Source organism: Elephantulus edwardii, unplaced genomic scaffold (assembly GCF_000299155.1).
Source record: "Elephantulus edwardii isolate Elephantulus edwardi_28Jun2011 unplaced genomic scaffold, EleEdw1.0 scaffold00039, whole genome shotgun sequence".
Lineage (NCBI taxonomy): Eukaryota > Metazoa > Chordata > Mammalia > Macroscelidea > Macroscelididae > Elephantulus > Elephantulus edwardii.
In genome coordinates, this window is record NW_006399789.1 from 493683 (window position 1) to 509741 (window position 16059).

The 16059-nt window shown below is 37.0% G+C and overlaps 1 protein-coding gene across 1 annotated transcript; it reads left to right on the forward strand.

Moving 5' to 3' along the window:
• Positions 1–2346: 2346 nt before the first annotated feature.
• Positions 2347–3093, forward strand: LOC102862508 (60S ribosomal protein L7-like). Its single transcript, XM_006884939.1, has one exon. The coding sequence runs from the start codon at positions 2347–2349 to the stop codon at positions 3091–3093; it is 747 nt and encodes a 248-aa protein (XP_006885001.1).
• Positions 3094–16059: the final 12966 nt, after the last annotated feature.

Consider the following 16059-nt stretch of genomic DNA (forward strand, 5'->3'; position numbering starts at 1 on the left):
TTTTAAAATAATTTCCAGCAAGATATTACTTATATGTGATAATAATATTAGCTTGATAATTTTGACATTCTGTTAGATTTTTTTTAAATTGGAGCATATATGGATCTCACTCAATTAGTTGACTAAGTAACTCTCTTCCAAAGTCCTTGTATATTGTGATTGTTAGGAGACACCGAGTTGTGTATGTCCCATAGGGACCATATGAACAACAAATCTGAACTCTGTGACATCCTGTGTCATCCTCACGATCTCTGGTATACTTAATCCCATGGCTACAGTCACTATGTCAAATCATTTTGTTGAGGGTCTTCCTGTCTTTCATTGACCCTCCACTTTTCCAAATATGATGTCCTTCTCCAAGGAACAGCCTCTCCTACAACATCCTCATGTATGTGACACAGTGCTTTATCATTTTTGTCTCCAAGAAACATTCTGGCTGTACCTTCTTCCAAGATATATAGATTTGTTCTTTTGGCAGTCGATTGAATATTCAGTATTCTCCAACATCAGAGCTCAAAGACATTAATTATTTTTATCTTAAATATTCGTTGTCCAGCTCTCAGATGTCTATCAAGTGCTTGAAAAGACTATGGTCTGAATTAGGCACACCTTAGTTCTCATATTTACATCATTGGTTCTCAGTGATTTGGAAATGTGCCTGAATACAGACTTTCCCAACATATCCTGACCTCCCGACTACGGTAATAAGGGTGTTGATAGTAGATCTAAGTACATAGAATTCATGAACAGTTTTAGTTTTTTTCTCCATCTATAATGATGGTTCACATCAATTTTGTAGTGCGAATCTTTGTTTTCTTGACATGCAATGAGATGAAATCCACATTGAAGCCTGTAGTCTTTGATGTTCTGCAGTAAATACTTCAAGTCTTTCTCACTTTCAGAAATCAAGGTTATGTCATCTGCACAATGTAGATAGATTATTTTTTTTTATTTTCTAATAGTTTGTTTATAAAATTCAAATATATTGTTTCCAAGAACAAGTTTTTTCCATTTTCCTCACCTCCCACCCATCAAATTGTACAACCCCGTAATTAATATCCCTCTACCCCTGCACAATGGAGATTATTGAAGAGAATTCCTCTAAGCCTGATGTCACATTCTTCATCAGTTTCTCAAATAAGTCACTTGCATACAGATTGAATAGATAAGTAGAGAGATGATATGACTGACACCCACGTTTCTTAACTTTTGACCATGCTCTGTTCCTTTGCGCTATTCACACAACCGTCTCTTGGTCTAGATACAGGTTTCACATGAGTACAATTAAGTGTGTTGGGATTCTCATTCTTCTCAATATTAGCCATAATTTATAATTATCCATGAAGTCAAATGCCTTTGCATAGTCAGTAAAGCAAAAATAGACATTCTTTTAATATTATTTGTTTTCATCCAGAGTCCATTTGGCATCAGCATGAGATCCTTGGTGCAACAGTCTGTCTAAACTCAGCTTGAACTTCTGGCAGTTCTTTGTGTACTATTCTAGCTATTTTTTTGAATGATAGCAACAATTTGCTTGCATGTAATATTAATGCTATTATTTGATAATTTCCAAATTCTGTTGGCTCATTTTTCTTGGGAATGGGAACAAAATATGGACTGCTCCCTGGCAGTTGGCCAGGCAGCTGTGCTAAATCTCCTGTCATAGGCTGGTAAGTAGATCCAAGAGTGTATCTGTTACCTAAAGCATGGCATTTGGTATCCTGTTGATTCCGGAGGCCTTTATTTTTTTCAACACCTTCAATGTTTCGTGTACTTCTTCCTTAATAAACATTAACTATTGATCATGTGGTACTTCCTGAAATATTTTAGTCTTGGCTAAATATCTTTGGCACCATGATTCTATGTATTCCCTCCATCTCCTTTTGATACTTTCTAGATCATTCAAGATATTCCCCATAGCATCCTTCAGTATTATAATTTGAGCCTTGACTTTGGTTTTTTTGTTTTTCTACTTAAAAAATGCCAAATGAGTTCTTCCATTTTTTTAACCTAATTCCAGCTTTCTACGCATTCTATTATAATACTTTGCTTTGTCCTATTGAGCTGCCTTTTGAAATCTGTTCAGTATCTCTTAACTTTGTTTTGGCTTCCCACCACACTAGTGAAATTTTCAGTCTCTACTAATACTCATTTTGGACTTCCTGGGAATTTCATTAGAACATCAAGAAGCCAAAACAAAGGGAGGAAAATAGGGAAGTAAAAGAGTTGAACAGATGACTTTAAAGGGCAGGCCAAGAAGACAAAGCAAAACTTTACAACAAAATGTGCAAAGAACTAGAGTCAGAAAATTAAAAAGGATGGCTTTCTCACTTTCCGCTTGGAACCATGGAGGCTGCCGTGGAGAAGAAAAAGAAGGTTCCTGCAGTGCCAGAAACCCTTAAGAAAAAGCGAAGGAATTTCGCAGAATTAAGGGTCAAGCGCCTTAGAAAGAAGTTTGCCCAAAAAATGCTTCAAAAGGTAAGAAGGAAGCTTATCTATGAAAAAGCTAAGCACTATCACAAAGAATACAGGCAGATGTACAGAACTGAGATTCGGATGGCTCGGATGGCAAGGAAAGCTGGCAACTTCTATGTACCCGCAGAACCCAAGCTGGCATTCGTCATCAGGATCAGAGGTATCAATGGTGTGAGCCCAAAGGTTCGTAAGGTGTTACAGCTCCTTCGCCTTCGCCAGATCTTCAATGGCACCTTTGTTAAACTCAACAAAGCTTCAATTAACATGTTGAGGACTGTGGAACCATATATTGCATGGGGATATCCAAACCTGAAGTCTGTCAATGAACTGATTTATAAGCGTGGTTATGGCAAAATTGATAAGAAGCGAATTGCTCTGACAGACAACACTTTGATTGCACGATCTCTTGGTAAATATGGTATCATCTGCATGGAGGATCAGATTCATGAGATCTATACTGTTGGCAAACACTTCAAGGAAGCAAACAACTTCTTGTGGCCATTCAAATTATCTTTTCCAGGAGGTGGAATGAAGAAAAAGACCACTCATTTTGTAGAAGGTGGAGATGCTGGCAACCGGGAAGACCAGATCAACAGACTTATCAGAAGAATGAACTAAGGTATCAGCCATGATTCTTTTTTGTAATCTGGTCAGTTAATAAAACAGTGCTTTCAAATTGAAAAAAAAAAAATTAAAAAGGATGAACTTGCTTGGTATTCCTTAAACTGAAAAAAATAACAAAAAACAAAACAAAAACCCAAACAACTTTAAGCATCAAATTGCAATGCTGAAGGATACAACATTTACAGGTAAAATCTTGAAAGATCTGATAAGCATCATAGAAGATGGAAGGAATACCCAAGGTCACTGTATTAGAGAAAAAAGGGGAAAAAAAGAAAAAAGAGAGAGGACCTACATGGAACCATTACAGGGAATACTGTATGGCCAAGAACCAATGGTAATAAGTTCAAGGAGCACCTAAGGTCTTGGCAAAAAAAGAAAACTTTAGGAATTGGTGGAATGCAAGTAGACATGATACAACAAATAGATGCAACCCTGGATGTGCTCACCAATTTGTGCGAAGAAATCTGGAAGATTTCTTACCTGGCCAACTCAATGTAGGTAATCCATATTATTTCCATCCCCGTTCCCCCAAAAGGTGATCCAATAGAATGTAGAAATTACCCAACAATAGCATTAATATCACAAGCAAGCAAAATCTTGCTAAAAATCATTCAAAACCATCTAAAATAGTACATCTACAGAGAACTAACACTCAAGGGGCTTTATCAAAGCCTGTGGCTGATATCATAAAGATACTGTCATAAAACAGAGAATACCAAAAGGGTGTCTATCTATGTTTTATTGACTTTGATGTGTGGATTACAACAAATATGTTTAACATTGAGAGAATTACAGAACACTTAATTAGGTTAAACGAAACCTATAGCTAGACAAAGAAGGGGGTTCGTCAGGGATGTATTCTGTCTCCATACCTTTTCAATCTATATGCAGAACATATCATCTGAGATGCTGGGCTATACTAAGAAGAATGTGGCATCAGGATTGGTGGAAGAATCATCAACAACCTGAGTTATGCAGATGACACAACCCTGCTTGCTGAAACTGAGGAGAAACTGAGGCACTTGCTGCAGAAGATCAAGGACTACAGCCTCCTTTATGGAATGAAGCTAAATGTCAAGAAAACAAAGATCCTAACCACTAGGCCAATTGGCAGCATCAGCATGGATGGTGAGGAGATTGAGATAGTTAACAGTTTTAATTTACTTGGCTCCACAGTGAACACTCTTGGTAACAGCATCCAGGAAATCAGGAGATGAATTGCATTGGGAAAGTCGGCTGTGAGGGACCTCTCAAGAGTACTGAAGAGCAACAATGTCAGGCTGGAGACTAAGGTGAGCCTGATCCAGACTATAGTCTTCACAATTATGTGCTATGCATCAGAGAGATGGACAGTGAATAGGGCTGATAGAAAGAGGATTGATGCCTTTGAGCTGTGGTGCTGGAGAAGAGTGTTAAATATACCATGGACTGCTAGGAGAACAAACAGGTTTGTCCTGGGGAGGGTGAAGCCAGAGTGTTTCCTGGAGTCAAGGATTCTGAAGCTTCGTCTGACATATTTTAAGCATGTTGCAAGGAGGGACTGGTCCTTGGAGAGGGACATCATGTTTGGCAGAGTGGAGGGGCGGCGAAGGAGAGGAAAACCTTTGGTGAGATGGATTGATTCTGTGACTGGAGCGGTGCGAATAATTGTGTTTGAGATAGCTAGGTTGGAACAGGATAGAACAGCATTTAGAGCTCTTGTAAATAGGGTCGCTATGAGTCGCAAGCGACTCGATGGCACATAACAACAACAACAACAGCATAGCTAGACCAAGTGATGGTTGTCTGAACAGAGCAAGGGAACACTGAATCATATAAAATTAAAAAAGTTGTGTAATAGGGCTGTTTCTTTCTTCCATATTTATTCAATATATATGCTGAGAAAATAACACAAGAAGCCAGATTTTATGAAGAAAACTGTGGTATTAGAGTCAGAGGTAGAACAATGTGGTTATTGGATGCACTCACCAATTTATGACAAAAATTTGGATTACATCTGTCTGGCCAACAGATTGGAAGAAGTCAGTTTTTGTTCCCAATCCCAAGAAAGGCGAGGAAAGAATTTCATTGGGAAAATTTGCTGTTAGGGATCTCTCCAGAGTGCTGAAAAGTAGTAAGTCTAGAGACTATGGTACTCTTGATCTAGGCCATGATCTTCACAATTACTTGTTATGCATCATTAATCTGGACAATGACTAAGGATATTAGAAGAATTAATGTCTTTGAATTGTGGTCCTGGATAAGAATTTTGAATATACCATGGACTTCCAGAAGAACAAACAGATTCACCCTGGAAAGGGTAAAACCAGCTTTCTCCTTGGGGGTAAGAATTCTGAAGCTTTGTCTGACATACTTTGTGCATGTTACAAGGAAGGACCAATCCTTGGAGAAGGACATTATGCTTGGAAGAGTGGAGGAATAGTGCAAGAGAAGAAGACCATGGATGAGATGGATTGATTCAGTTACTGGGATAGTTGGGGTAAGTGTGTCAGAAACAACGAAGTTGCTTAAGATAAAGCAGGATTCAGAGCTGTTGCCATATGGTCATTATGAGTCAGTAACAAGCAACTTGATATCACGTAACAACAACAATGCAGATGATACACCTTGCTTTCTGAAAATGAGGTGAACTTGAAGCACTTGCTGCACAAGATCAAACACTGCAATCTTTAAAATGGATTGCATCTCAACATCAAGAAAACAAAAGTTCTCATTACTGGGCAATAGGTGACATTATAATAAATGGAGAAATGATTGAAAATGTCAATCAACACACTCAATATCAGCAATTGGGAGATCAGGAACTTGGAAAATATGCAGTCAGGATCTTCTCCAAATTACTGAGGAGCAATGGTGGTAGTTTTATGACCGAGATGCACTTGCTCCAGAACCTGGTCTTTTCAATCACTTTCTATGCTGCAATACTGCTGATAGCTGGAGAATGAATAAATAATAGAAGAAAATTGATGTCTTTTAATTGCAGTATTGTAGAAGAGTAGTGAATATCCCATGGGTTGCCAAAAAAACAAAAAGTTAAATCTTCGAAAAGGTGAAACCAAAGTGTTCCTTGAAGTCAAAGATGGTGAAGCTTCATCTCGCATACTTTGGATATATTTTGAGGAGAGGCCATTCCTTAGAGAGGAACATCATACTTGGAAAGGTGGAGGGACAGTGAAGGAAAATACAATCCTCAACTAGGTGTATTGCCAAAGTGACTACAGCAATGGTCATGGGTGTGTCAGAGAGTGTGAGATTTGCCCAGGATAGGACAGGGTTCATTTCTATTGTTCAGAGGATTGTTGTGAGTCGTACTGAACTCAATGTCACATAACAACTACAATAACAAGGTATAATCTACATATAAAACTAAAATCAAACTCTTTACTCTCCGGAAACATGTAATTCATGGAGAACCTATGTGTTTCAGATGAAATAGCTGCTGCACCAGATTTTTCAAAGATTGTAATCTGTCAAAAGTACATTGGCAGATCATTCTTCTGAGGTACATCTGAACGAATCTTAACCACTAATTCTTTGTTTAGAAGTTGAGTGCTGCTTAACTGAATTGTCTAGGAACTCCTATTTTATATTTGTAGTTGTTGGTAGGTGCTGTTGAGTCAACTATGACCTACAGTAACTACATGATCAATAATATTTAACTTTGTCCTAACCTGTGCCATCATCACAGTCTCAAGTTCAAGCTCATTGTTACTATGTCAATCCATCTCATTTAGGTTCTTTCTCACTTTCATAGATCCCGTACTTCATAGAGTAATTTTACTTCTAGGCATTAATATTTTTCTATTGTTTCTATATAGAATGAATTTTCCAGAAAAGCAACAAAAGTAAATTAAAGAAAGATTGTACTTTACTGTTACAAAATTTACCAGAGGAAAATCACATTAGAGAGAGCAATGGTATTTTAGTATTTGAGGCAATAATATTACACAGTATTGATCTATATTTGTAACTTATAGATTAAAAAATCACATTATATGTTAGTATGATCTTTGGACCTCCGCATCATATCTAATGCACTTATATACATTTAAAATAGGTAAATGCATAAATTCTTTTATTCAAGAAAATGAAAACCTTCATTTTATTTATTTCTAGGTTAGTATCCAGGGATATTTTTATAAAACCAAGTGAAAATAAATAGTGCGCTTTAAGCATTTAGAAAATTAGATAATGATCACTCCACTTGTCTCTACCCATATATCGACTTAGCAATGCCTGCAGGATCAATATTACAAGCAATTTGAAGAAAGAATCAGATGAAGGAAACTCAGCCATTATAGTTTCTTTTTTTTTTCTTTAGCAGGACAACATTCATTAACAATTTAAATAACTTTAAGAATTGATGAACATTCATGCAGATGGATTACATACCAGGTTATAAAACATGAAGCAACTATCCGACTTTTAACTTTAGAGTTTTACTACCATCAACTCATTAGAAACTTTGGTCCTTTTGAAATGCATGTGTGAAGAGCTTCACTAGAATTAAATTAACTTTCTTCCTCTTAAAATGAAAAGAGGAGAGGGCAGAGCTCAAATAAAATTGACTCCATGGAAATAACATAAGGTTGATCAGGAAACTTTTTAACTACTTCCCCTGGTAACCGCCTTCCATATCCTTTTTATAATAATATACAGATAAGGAATTGATACAACTCTACTTATTTCAATTCATCCAGAAAACATAATAAATCATATGCATTTTCCCCATGCTACTTCTTTTAACTTAAAAGTTGTGAAAATTCCTGATAGAAAATATAAAAAAAAGAATAAAAGTGAAATTCCTCTTATGATGCAAAGCAAGCAACTGAGAAGACCATGGTCTGGACCTGGCGCACCTTAGCCTCTCAATTAGCATCACTACTCTTTAATATTGGAGAGAATATTGACAGCAGATTTTCCTAGCGCAATTCATCTTTGAATCATCTGACTTCTGGTGCCAAGGGTGTTGATTGTGACTCCAAGTAAGATGAATCATTCACAACCCCAATGCTTTCTCCATCTATAATGATACAGCCTACTGGCTTGGTGGTGAGGACCTTTATTTTCTTAATGTTGAGATGCAATCCATATTGATTATTGCAATCTTTTACGTTCAGCAGCAAATGTTTCAAGTCCTCCTCAGTTTGGGGTGCAAGTGTGTGATCTGCATAGCACAAGGTTTTTGATGAGTCTTCCTTCAATCCTGATGCCTCATTCCTCTTCATAAAGCCCAGCCTCCCAGATGGAATAAAAATCAAGAATGCAGCAAATTTTGCAACAAATGTATAACTAGTTGGAATTTTATAAATCAACAAAGGGAATTGTGAGAAGGAAATCAGGAAAACAAAACCATTTATAATTGTTGTTATGTGCCATCGAGTCACTTGCGACTCATAGCAACCCTATGTACAACAGCCCTAAACCCTGCTCTATCCTGTGCCAATCTTATTGCCCCCAACACACCCATCCCGAGTACCCTAGTCACTGAATCAATCCACCTCATAGAGGGTCTTCCCCTCCTGCGCTGTCCCTCTACTCTACCCAGCATGATGTCCCTCTCCAAAGACCTGTCTCTCCTTACAACATGTCCAAAGTATGTCAGACGAAGCCCCAGAATCCTTGCCTCCAAGGAGCAGCCTGGTTTAATCCTCTCTAAAATGAATCTGTTTGTTTTCTTGGCAATCCATGGTACATTCAATACTCTTCTCCAGCACCACAGCTCAAAGGTGTCAATTCTCCTTCTATCCTCCCTAGTCATTGTCCAACTCTCTGATGCATAACAAGTGATTGCAAAAACCATGGCCTGTATCAGGCAGACTTTAGTCTCCAGAGAGACACCGTTGCTCCTGAGTACTTTAGAGAGGTCCCTAACTGCAGCCTTTCCCATCGCAATACGTTTTTTGATTTCCTGGCTACTGGTGCCAAGAGTGTTGACCGTGGAGCCGAGCAAACTGAAGCTATGAACGATCTCAATCTCTTCGCTAACAATCCTGATGCTACCGATTGGTCCAGTGGTGAGAATCTTTGTCTTCTTGACATTGAGCCTCAGTCCATATTGAAGGCTGCAGTCCTTGACCCTCTGCAGCAAGTGCATGAGGTCCTTTGAAATACATATAAGCATTGGTATAGAATATCTGTAACAAGAAAATCACAAACACTGCTGTAATAAATAAAAAGTCATTTACATAAATGACAAGGTTGGGAAGCCCACCAAACATGGCTTTCTCATGGATCAGAAGACTGAAAATTGTGAGATTGTCAATACAGGCCCAAAATTATCTGTAGGTATGATGTTCTCCTAATCTAAACTCCAATAGAACATTTTAACAAGATGGAAAAATTAATCACCAACTTAGAAATAAAAGAGGATCCAAATAGATTGGGTATTATTTAATAAAAAATAACAAGTAACAACCTTGAACTAGTGGATCTCAGAAGTTTTTATACAGCCTCAGTGTTCCAAACATATTAATTCAGGGAGAATTCAATGGAACACAACTCAGAAACCAGAAAACCTAGATATTGCTCAGTTATCAGCTTGAATAGGATTACAACATATGGATGTGGACCCAGGGAGAACAAAATGTGAAATTTACATATAATATTATACTTAAAGTTATAAAATAGACTAGAAGGATCCCCAAAACTATGAATCTTAGATAGCATCCTGATCTGGAACTAAATTGATCCACACTGAACTATTTCAGGAAGTAACAAAAGATCTAAAGAAAGAAGTTCAAGCTTTCTTGGAAAGAAAATGAAGCCCCAAGAACTGATAGAATGCCAATGGACATATTTAACCAATCAGATGCAGCCATGGAAGGGCTCACTAGTCTATGCCAAAAAGACACATACTTGGTCAATATACTGGAAGAGAACTGTATTTTTTTCCCATTCCAAAAAAGATGATCCAACAGAGTGTAGACATTATCAAGCAACATCATTAATATCACATGTAAGATAACTTTTGCTAATGATTATGCAACAGTACATTAATAGAGAATGGTCAGAAATTCAAGCTGGATTCAGCAGAGACCATGACACATTGGCTATCAGGTTAATGTCATATTAATCTTGGCAGAAAGCAGAGAATACCAAAAAGATTATTATTTATGTTTTATTGACTATGCAATGACATTTGACTGTTAGTATCATAACAAATTGTGGTTATTATTGTGAAGAATAAGAATTACGAGCACTTAATTGTGCTCACGTGAAATCTATGTGTAGACAAACATGCTATTATTCGCAGAGAACAAGGGAACCCTGGGCTGTTTAAAATCAATAAAATGTGTGTCTGTGGTGTATCTTTTCTCCATTTCAATTTAATCTGTACACTGAGCAAACAGTTTGAAAAGTAGGACTATATGAAGAAGAAAGTGGCAATAAGATTGGAGGAAGCCTCATCAACAAATTCTCTTATCCATATGACACAGCCTTGCTGGCAGAAAGTGAAAAAAGACTTAAAACACTTACTGAAAAAGATCAAAGACTACAGCCTTAAATATTAGTTATATGTCAACATCAAGAAAACAAAAGTTCTCACCACAGAGAGCATTATTATAGATGGCAAAAGGATTGAAGTTGTCAACAATTTATTTTACATAAATCCACAATCAGTACCTATGGTAGCAACAGATGTGTTGCATTGAGTAAATCTGCTCTTAACAAACATATTAAAGTGCTAAAGAACAAGGATATTGGTTAAAAGATTCAAAACAAAGAAGAGTCAATGATTTCGCATTGTCATTTTGGAGATGAGTATTGATTATCAAACAGATTACCAAAAGAACAAATAAATCTGTTCTTGGAGAAGTGCAACCAGAGTTTTCCTTAGAGGCCAGGGTGGTGAAACTTTGTCATACACTCTCTGAGCATATTGTCAGGAAGAGTCAGTCCATGGAAATGACATCTTGCTGGGAGAGATAGTGTGATTGTGGTGGCTGTTCTATTCCGTCGAGCCAGAGCCCAAAACAGGTTTTCAGAGGCAGTAATCACATGCAAGGAGATTGCCCATCTTTCTTCCCTAGTGGATCTAGTGGATGGACAAGGTTAGTGAAAGTGAGAAAGACCTTCAAGGAGTTGGATTGACACAGTGACTATAACAGTGGGCTCAAGCATGATGAACATAATAAGGACAGTCCAGGATAGGGCAAGCTTCAGATCTGCTTTCATAAGGTTATTACAAGTCGTTGTAAATTCAGTGGCCCCTAACAACAATTGTTCTTCTATTTTGCTAGTGTAGGAAGTCTAGAAACATAATTAATGTAGGAAAATATGGTCTAAATCCAAATATTTGTTTCTAGATGTTCTTGGTATTTTCCTGACTGAAAATATTATATTGAACATAATCTACTAATATAAAATATGCAAAGCTTATAGTAAAAACTCAGAAAAATTCTATCTTTGTGGGTTTTTAATTTTTTTAAGAAAATATTCCTCTTTGATTCTACTTGATATTTTTGTGTTAAAATTTTGCCAAATTATTTATTAATGCTTCCATTTATAAGACATAGAATAAGGTAATGTATATGCATGGATGTCCTACTTATGACAGAACATATTTTCTAATGATTTACTTTTTCTTGCAACCACTGACATAATAAAAGAATTCCTTGCAAGAAATGAGAGCCAGCTCTAACTTTTAAAATAATTTATCCAATAACAATGCTGATCAGCTTCGTACAACAATTACATGTACTTAAAAATCCATTGTAAAATAAATACAAGCCAGTTTTTGTGGTTATATGTGGGTTTGTTTTGATTATCAATTATTTAAATAGGCAAATGGCAAAGGTGTTATTTGCTTCCCTATTTTAATTTTCTTGCTAACTTCACATTAAGCAAATAAATTAGTTAAGTGCAAAGTAATATTATTAGAGGAACTGTTCCAAGAATGTCTGTGAAATTGCATTTCAATACCCATTAGACATGGTTTCTTTTCTCTATAAACTTCTCTCCATCATTGAGTATGCAACCCTGCAGCATTAAGCAAAGGCTTTATTTTTAAGAAAAAGCTAAAGTTTTATTTTCAAGCACTAAAATAATGCTTTATTCTCAAGCACTACCCCAGTTCAACCCTGGAATGCAATCAAATGGAGAGGGGGAGAGAACCTTTTCTGGTTTTTATTGCCTTTCTTCATATCTTGGAAATTTCTACAGGGAACACAAGGACTGAGCTAGATCTAATTTTGAGAGACTGTATCTAAATAATTCACCAGAAAAAAAGAAAATGAATGAGAATAAAAATGAATCCTGGTAACCAGAAAAGTTAGAAAGTCACATTCCTATGGGAAACTATCTGTAATGTCTACACATGAGTGTAAGTGAAAAATTAATGAAGCTACCTCGGGATCTTTTGTGGCTTAGTGGTAAGGAGTCGTGTTGCCAACCTAAAACTATCATGGTTCAAATTCACCAGCAGCTACAGGGGAGATAGATTGACAATTTCCTGCCTTGTGTTTTACCACCTCTGAAAATCTGCTTGTGGGTAAGTGATAGGTCGATTATGACACAGATCTAGCAACAACCTCAGTGTGAAAGGTACCATAGCACAGAGCACATAACTTAGCAATCTTATCAAGTAGTGCCTTTCCAGACCTCAGACTCCAAACGACATTGTCAACTAACAACTCTGATGGTGACAAAACTAATTTTCAGGAGGTAGAATTGTAACTAAAGTTGTTACAAGAAGAATCATATGCATGGAGTCTTTTATCAATTCTATTGGAATTCATAAATCAGAAGAAGATTACACAAAGTCATTGCAATAGAAGAAATAGGAAATTTTAAAACATATCTGCAGTTATCCCCAAGAAATAATGTATGATTATGTACTACTATGAATGAATGTGATATTACTTATCAGTATGGGAGATCAAGGAAAAGGATCTTCATTATTCAGTTAAAATAAATATCTACATATATACACCAGAGACAGGCTTCCCAAGGCCACTTTGTTGCAAGGTCTCTTTGTTCCAAGAAGAAATCTTCATTATAAATTCGCTATTAGTTATCTAATATTGCTATAAAAGAGCGCAAGTAGTTGTGACTTTAACAAACAGCCATTCATTCTTGAAAGGCTAGAGTCCAAATTAGGCTAGATGTCACTCAATGTTTGAAAAGTTCTTATATGCATTTTATTTAATGCTGAAGAATTACACACATAACAGAAGGTTCTAGGAGAAGGTCTCACTGTGCATTGGTTGCAGAGGAAAGTTCTTGTTTCCTTCAGCATCCATGGGCCTGCTTCCAGTAGAGACCTCTGTATGTTCTGACATTTTCCAGCATCAAAGGGATTCATCACTCTGAGGCACAGGTCCAAAATGCTACACTCCTTTCCTGGTGATAATTTCTTGGTAGCACTGTTTCTCTCATAAACTTTATGCTAATCTCTATTGAGATAAAAAGGTATTACAGAACACATCCTAAGGGAACTCCACTTGCATCTTATTATGGTTAGAATGGGATTAGGTATTGCTACATTGCACCCTTATTTCTCCTACAACTAGATAGTTTACAAGGATTATGACTTAGTTTTTACATTATTTTTTATATGTATAAATTTGTTGTAGTTGTTTTTTATGTCCCATTAAAGACAAACAACTCACAGAGACCTATGAACAATAGTTCTGTTCCCTATCATATCTTGAGCCAATCTCACCGCCTCAGACACACCTGAGCCACATTCACTATGTCAGTCATCTTATTCAGAGTCTTCTTCTCCTGCACTGACCCTAAACCCTTCCAACCATGATGTACTTCTCAAAAAGCTTGTCCCTCCTGGCAGCATGTCAAAAGTATGTAAGACAGGCTTTCACAATCCATGTTTCCAAGGAGCAACCTGTCTAAGACACACATTGTTCTTTTAGTGGTCCATGGTATGTTCAATATTTTTCTCTAGCACCACAACTCAAAGGCATTGATTCTTCTTGTGTCATCCTTAGTAATTAGATCAGGCACATCTTACTCATCATGGTTTTTAGAACTCTGGAGAAATCTCTATGTACACTCTCCCTGTGGAAACCCTAATTCAAATCTAATTAATCTTAGTTTGATCCATGATCAATACTTGGTACCAACAGTCAGAAGATCAGGGAACATATTGTACTGGGAAAGTTTGCAGTTAGGGACTTCTCTAAACTATTGAGTTGTTTGTTGTTGTTATGAGTCATTGAGTGGCTTGCGACTCATAGTGATCCTATGTATCAGAGCTCTAAACCCTTCTCTACCCTGTGCCAACATCATTGTCTCTGAAACATTCACTCTTACTACTCTGATCCTGAATTGATCCATCTCATCGAGGGTTTTCCTCTCCTGTGCTGTTCCCCCACTCTCCCAAACATGATGTCCCTGTCCACAGTATGTCAGAAGAAGATTCAGAATCCTTGACTCCAAGGAGCAGCCCGCCTTCACCCTCTCCAGGATGAAACTGTTTGTTCTCCTAGCAGTCCATGGTATATTCAATACTCTTATCTATCACCACAGCTCAAAGGTATCAATTCTCTTTCTATCATCCCTAGTCACTGTTCAGCTCTCCGATGCATAACATGCAATTGTGAAGACTATAGCCCGAATCAGGTGCACCTTTAGTTTTCAGCCTGATTTTGTTGCTCTTCAGTACTCTGGAGAGGTCACCGAGAGCTGATTTTTCCAATGCAATTCATCTCTTTATTTCTTGGCTGCTGGTACTAAGAGTGTTGCCTGTGGAGCCAACCAAACTAAATCTGTCAACTCTCTCAATCTCTTCACCATCCATACTGATGTTGCCAACTGGCCCAGTGGTGAGAATTTTTGTAGCAATGGTACTAGTTTGATGTCTATGTTATGACTTTTTCAGGCCATGGTTTTCAAACACTTGCTGTTGATGACTGGACAATGAATAAGGATGAAAGAATAGTAATTGATGTATTGAGTTGAGCACTGAATATTGAATGGACTGCCTGAAGAACAAACATGTTTTGGGGCAAGATACAACTAAAGCGCTCCTTGGAGGCAAAGATGACTAAGCTCCATCTCACATAATTCGGGCATTTTTCTAGAAAAGGCTATTCCTTGTAGATGAATATCAGACTTAGGAAGGTAGAAGGTTGGTAGAAGAGAGGATGACCCTTAATGAGATGTATTAACTTAGTGACTGCAACAATGGGATCAAATCTGTCAGAGATTGTGAGGCTGGCACAGCAGAGGTCAAGGTTCAGATCTGTTGTTCATTGGGACTCTATGATTGAACTTGACTGGATGGCACGTAACAACAACAATTCAATCTTTGGATATTATCCATGAAGATAGAATAAATGTCACCCTAAAGAAGAGAAATTAAAAACAAAACAAAAAAAGGGATGTCAGAAGAAACTTTAAAATTACACCAGCACATTGAGAAGTAACAACAAAGGGAAATGATGCTGAAATAAAAGCTGAACAGACGATTCTATGGGAAAAATTTTGAATGATCCAGAAAGCATGAAAAGATGATGGGTGGAATACACAGAATCACAGTACAAAAAACTCAAAACTATAACTGGCTTGCAATTAAATATCTCAGAATTTATGATCAAGAGTCAATGGTAATAGAGGAAGATTTTCAAGGTGCACTGAAGGTAATGGCAAAGAATAAGGTCTCAATAACTGATGTGATTAATTAATGTTGTGACTAACATATGAAGCCCTGAACATTCTCATCAGTATATACCAGTAAATTTAGACGACTGCCACCTGGTATACTGACTGGAAGAGGTACATTTTCATTTCCATTGCCAAGAAAGATAATCCAACAGAATGGAGAAAATATCAAATAATATTATTACTATCACATGTAAAAACAATATTGCTGAAGATTATTTTTTAAAAGCTAGAAATCTATATTGACAGACTACTGCTGGCAGTTCAAGCCAGTTTCAGAAAATGTCATGGCACCAGGGATATCATCGCTGATGTCAGATAAATTCTAACTGAAAG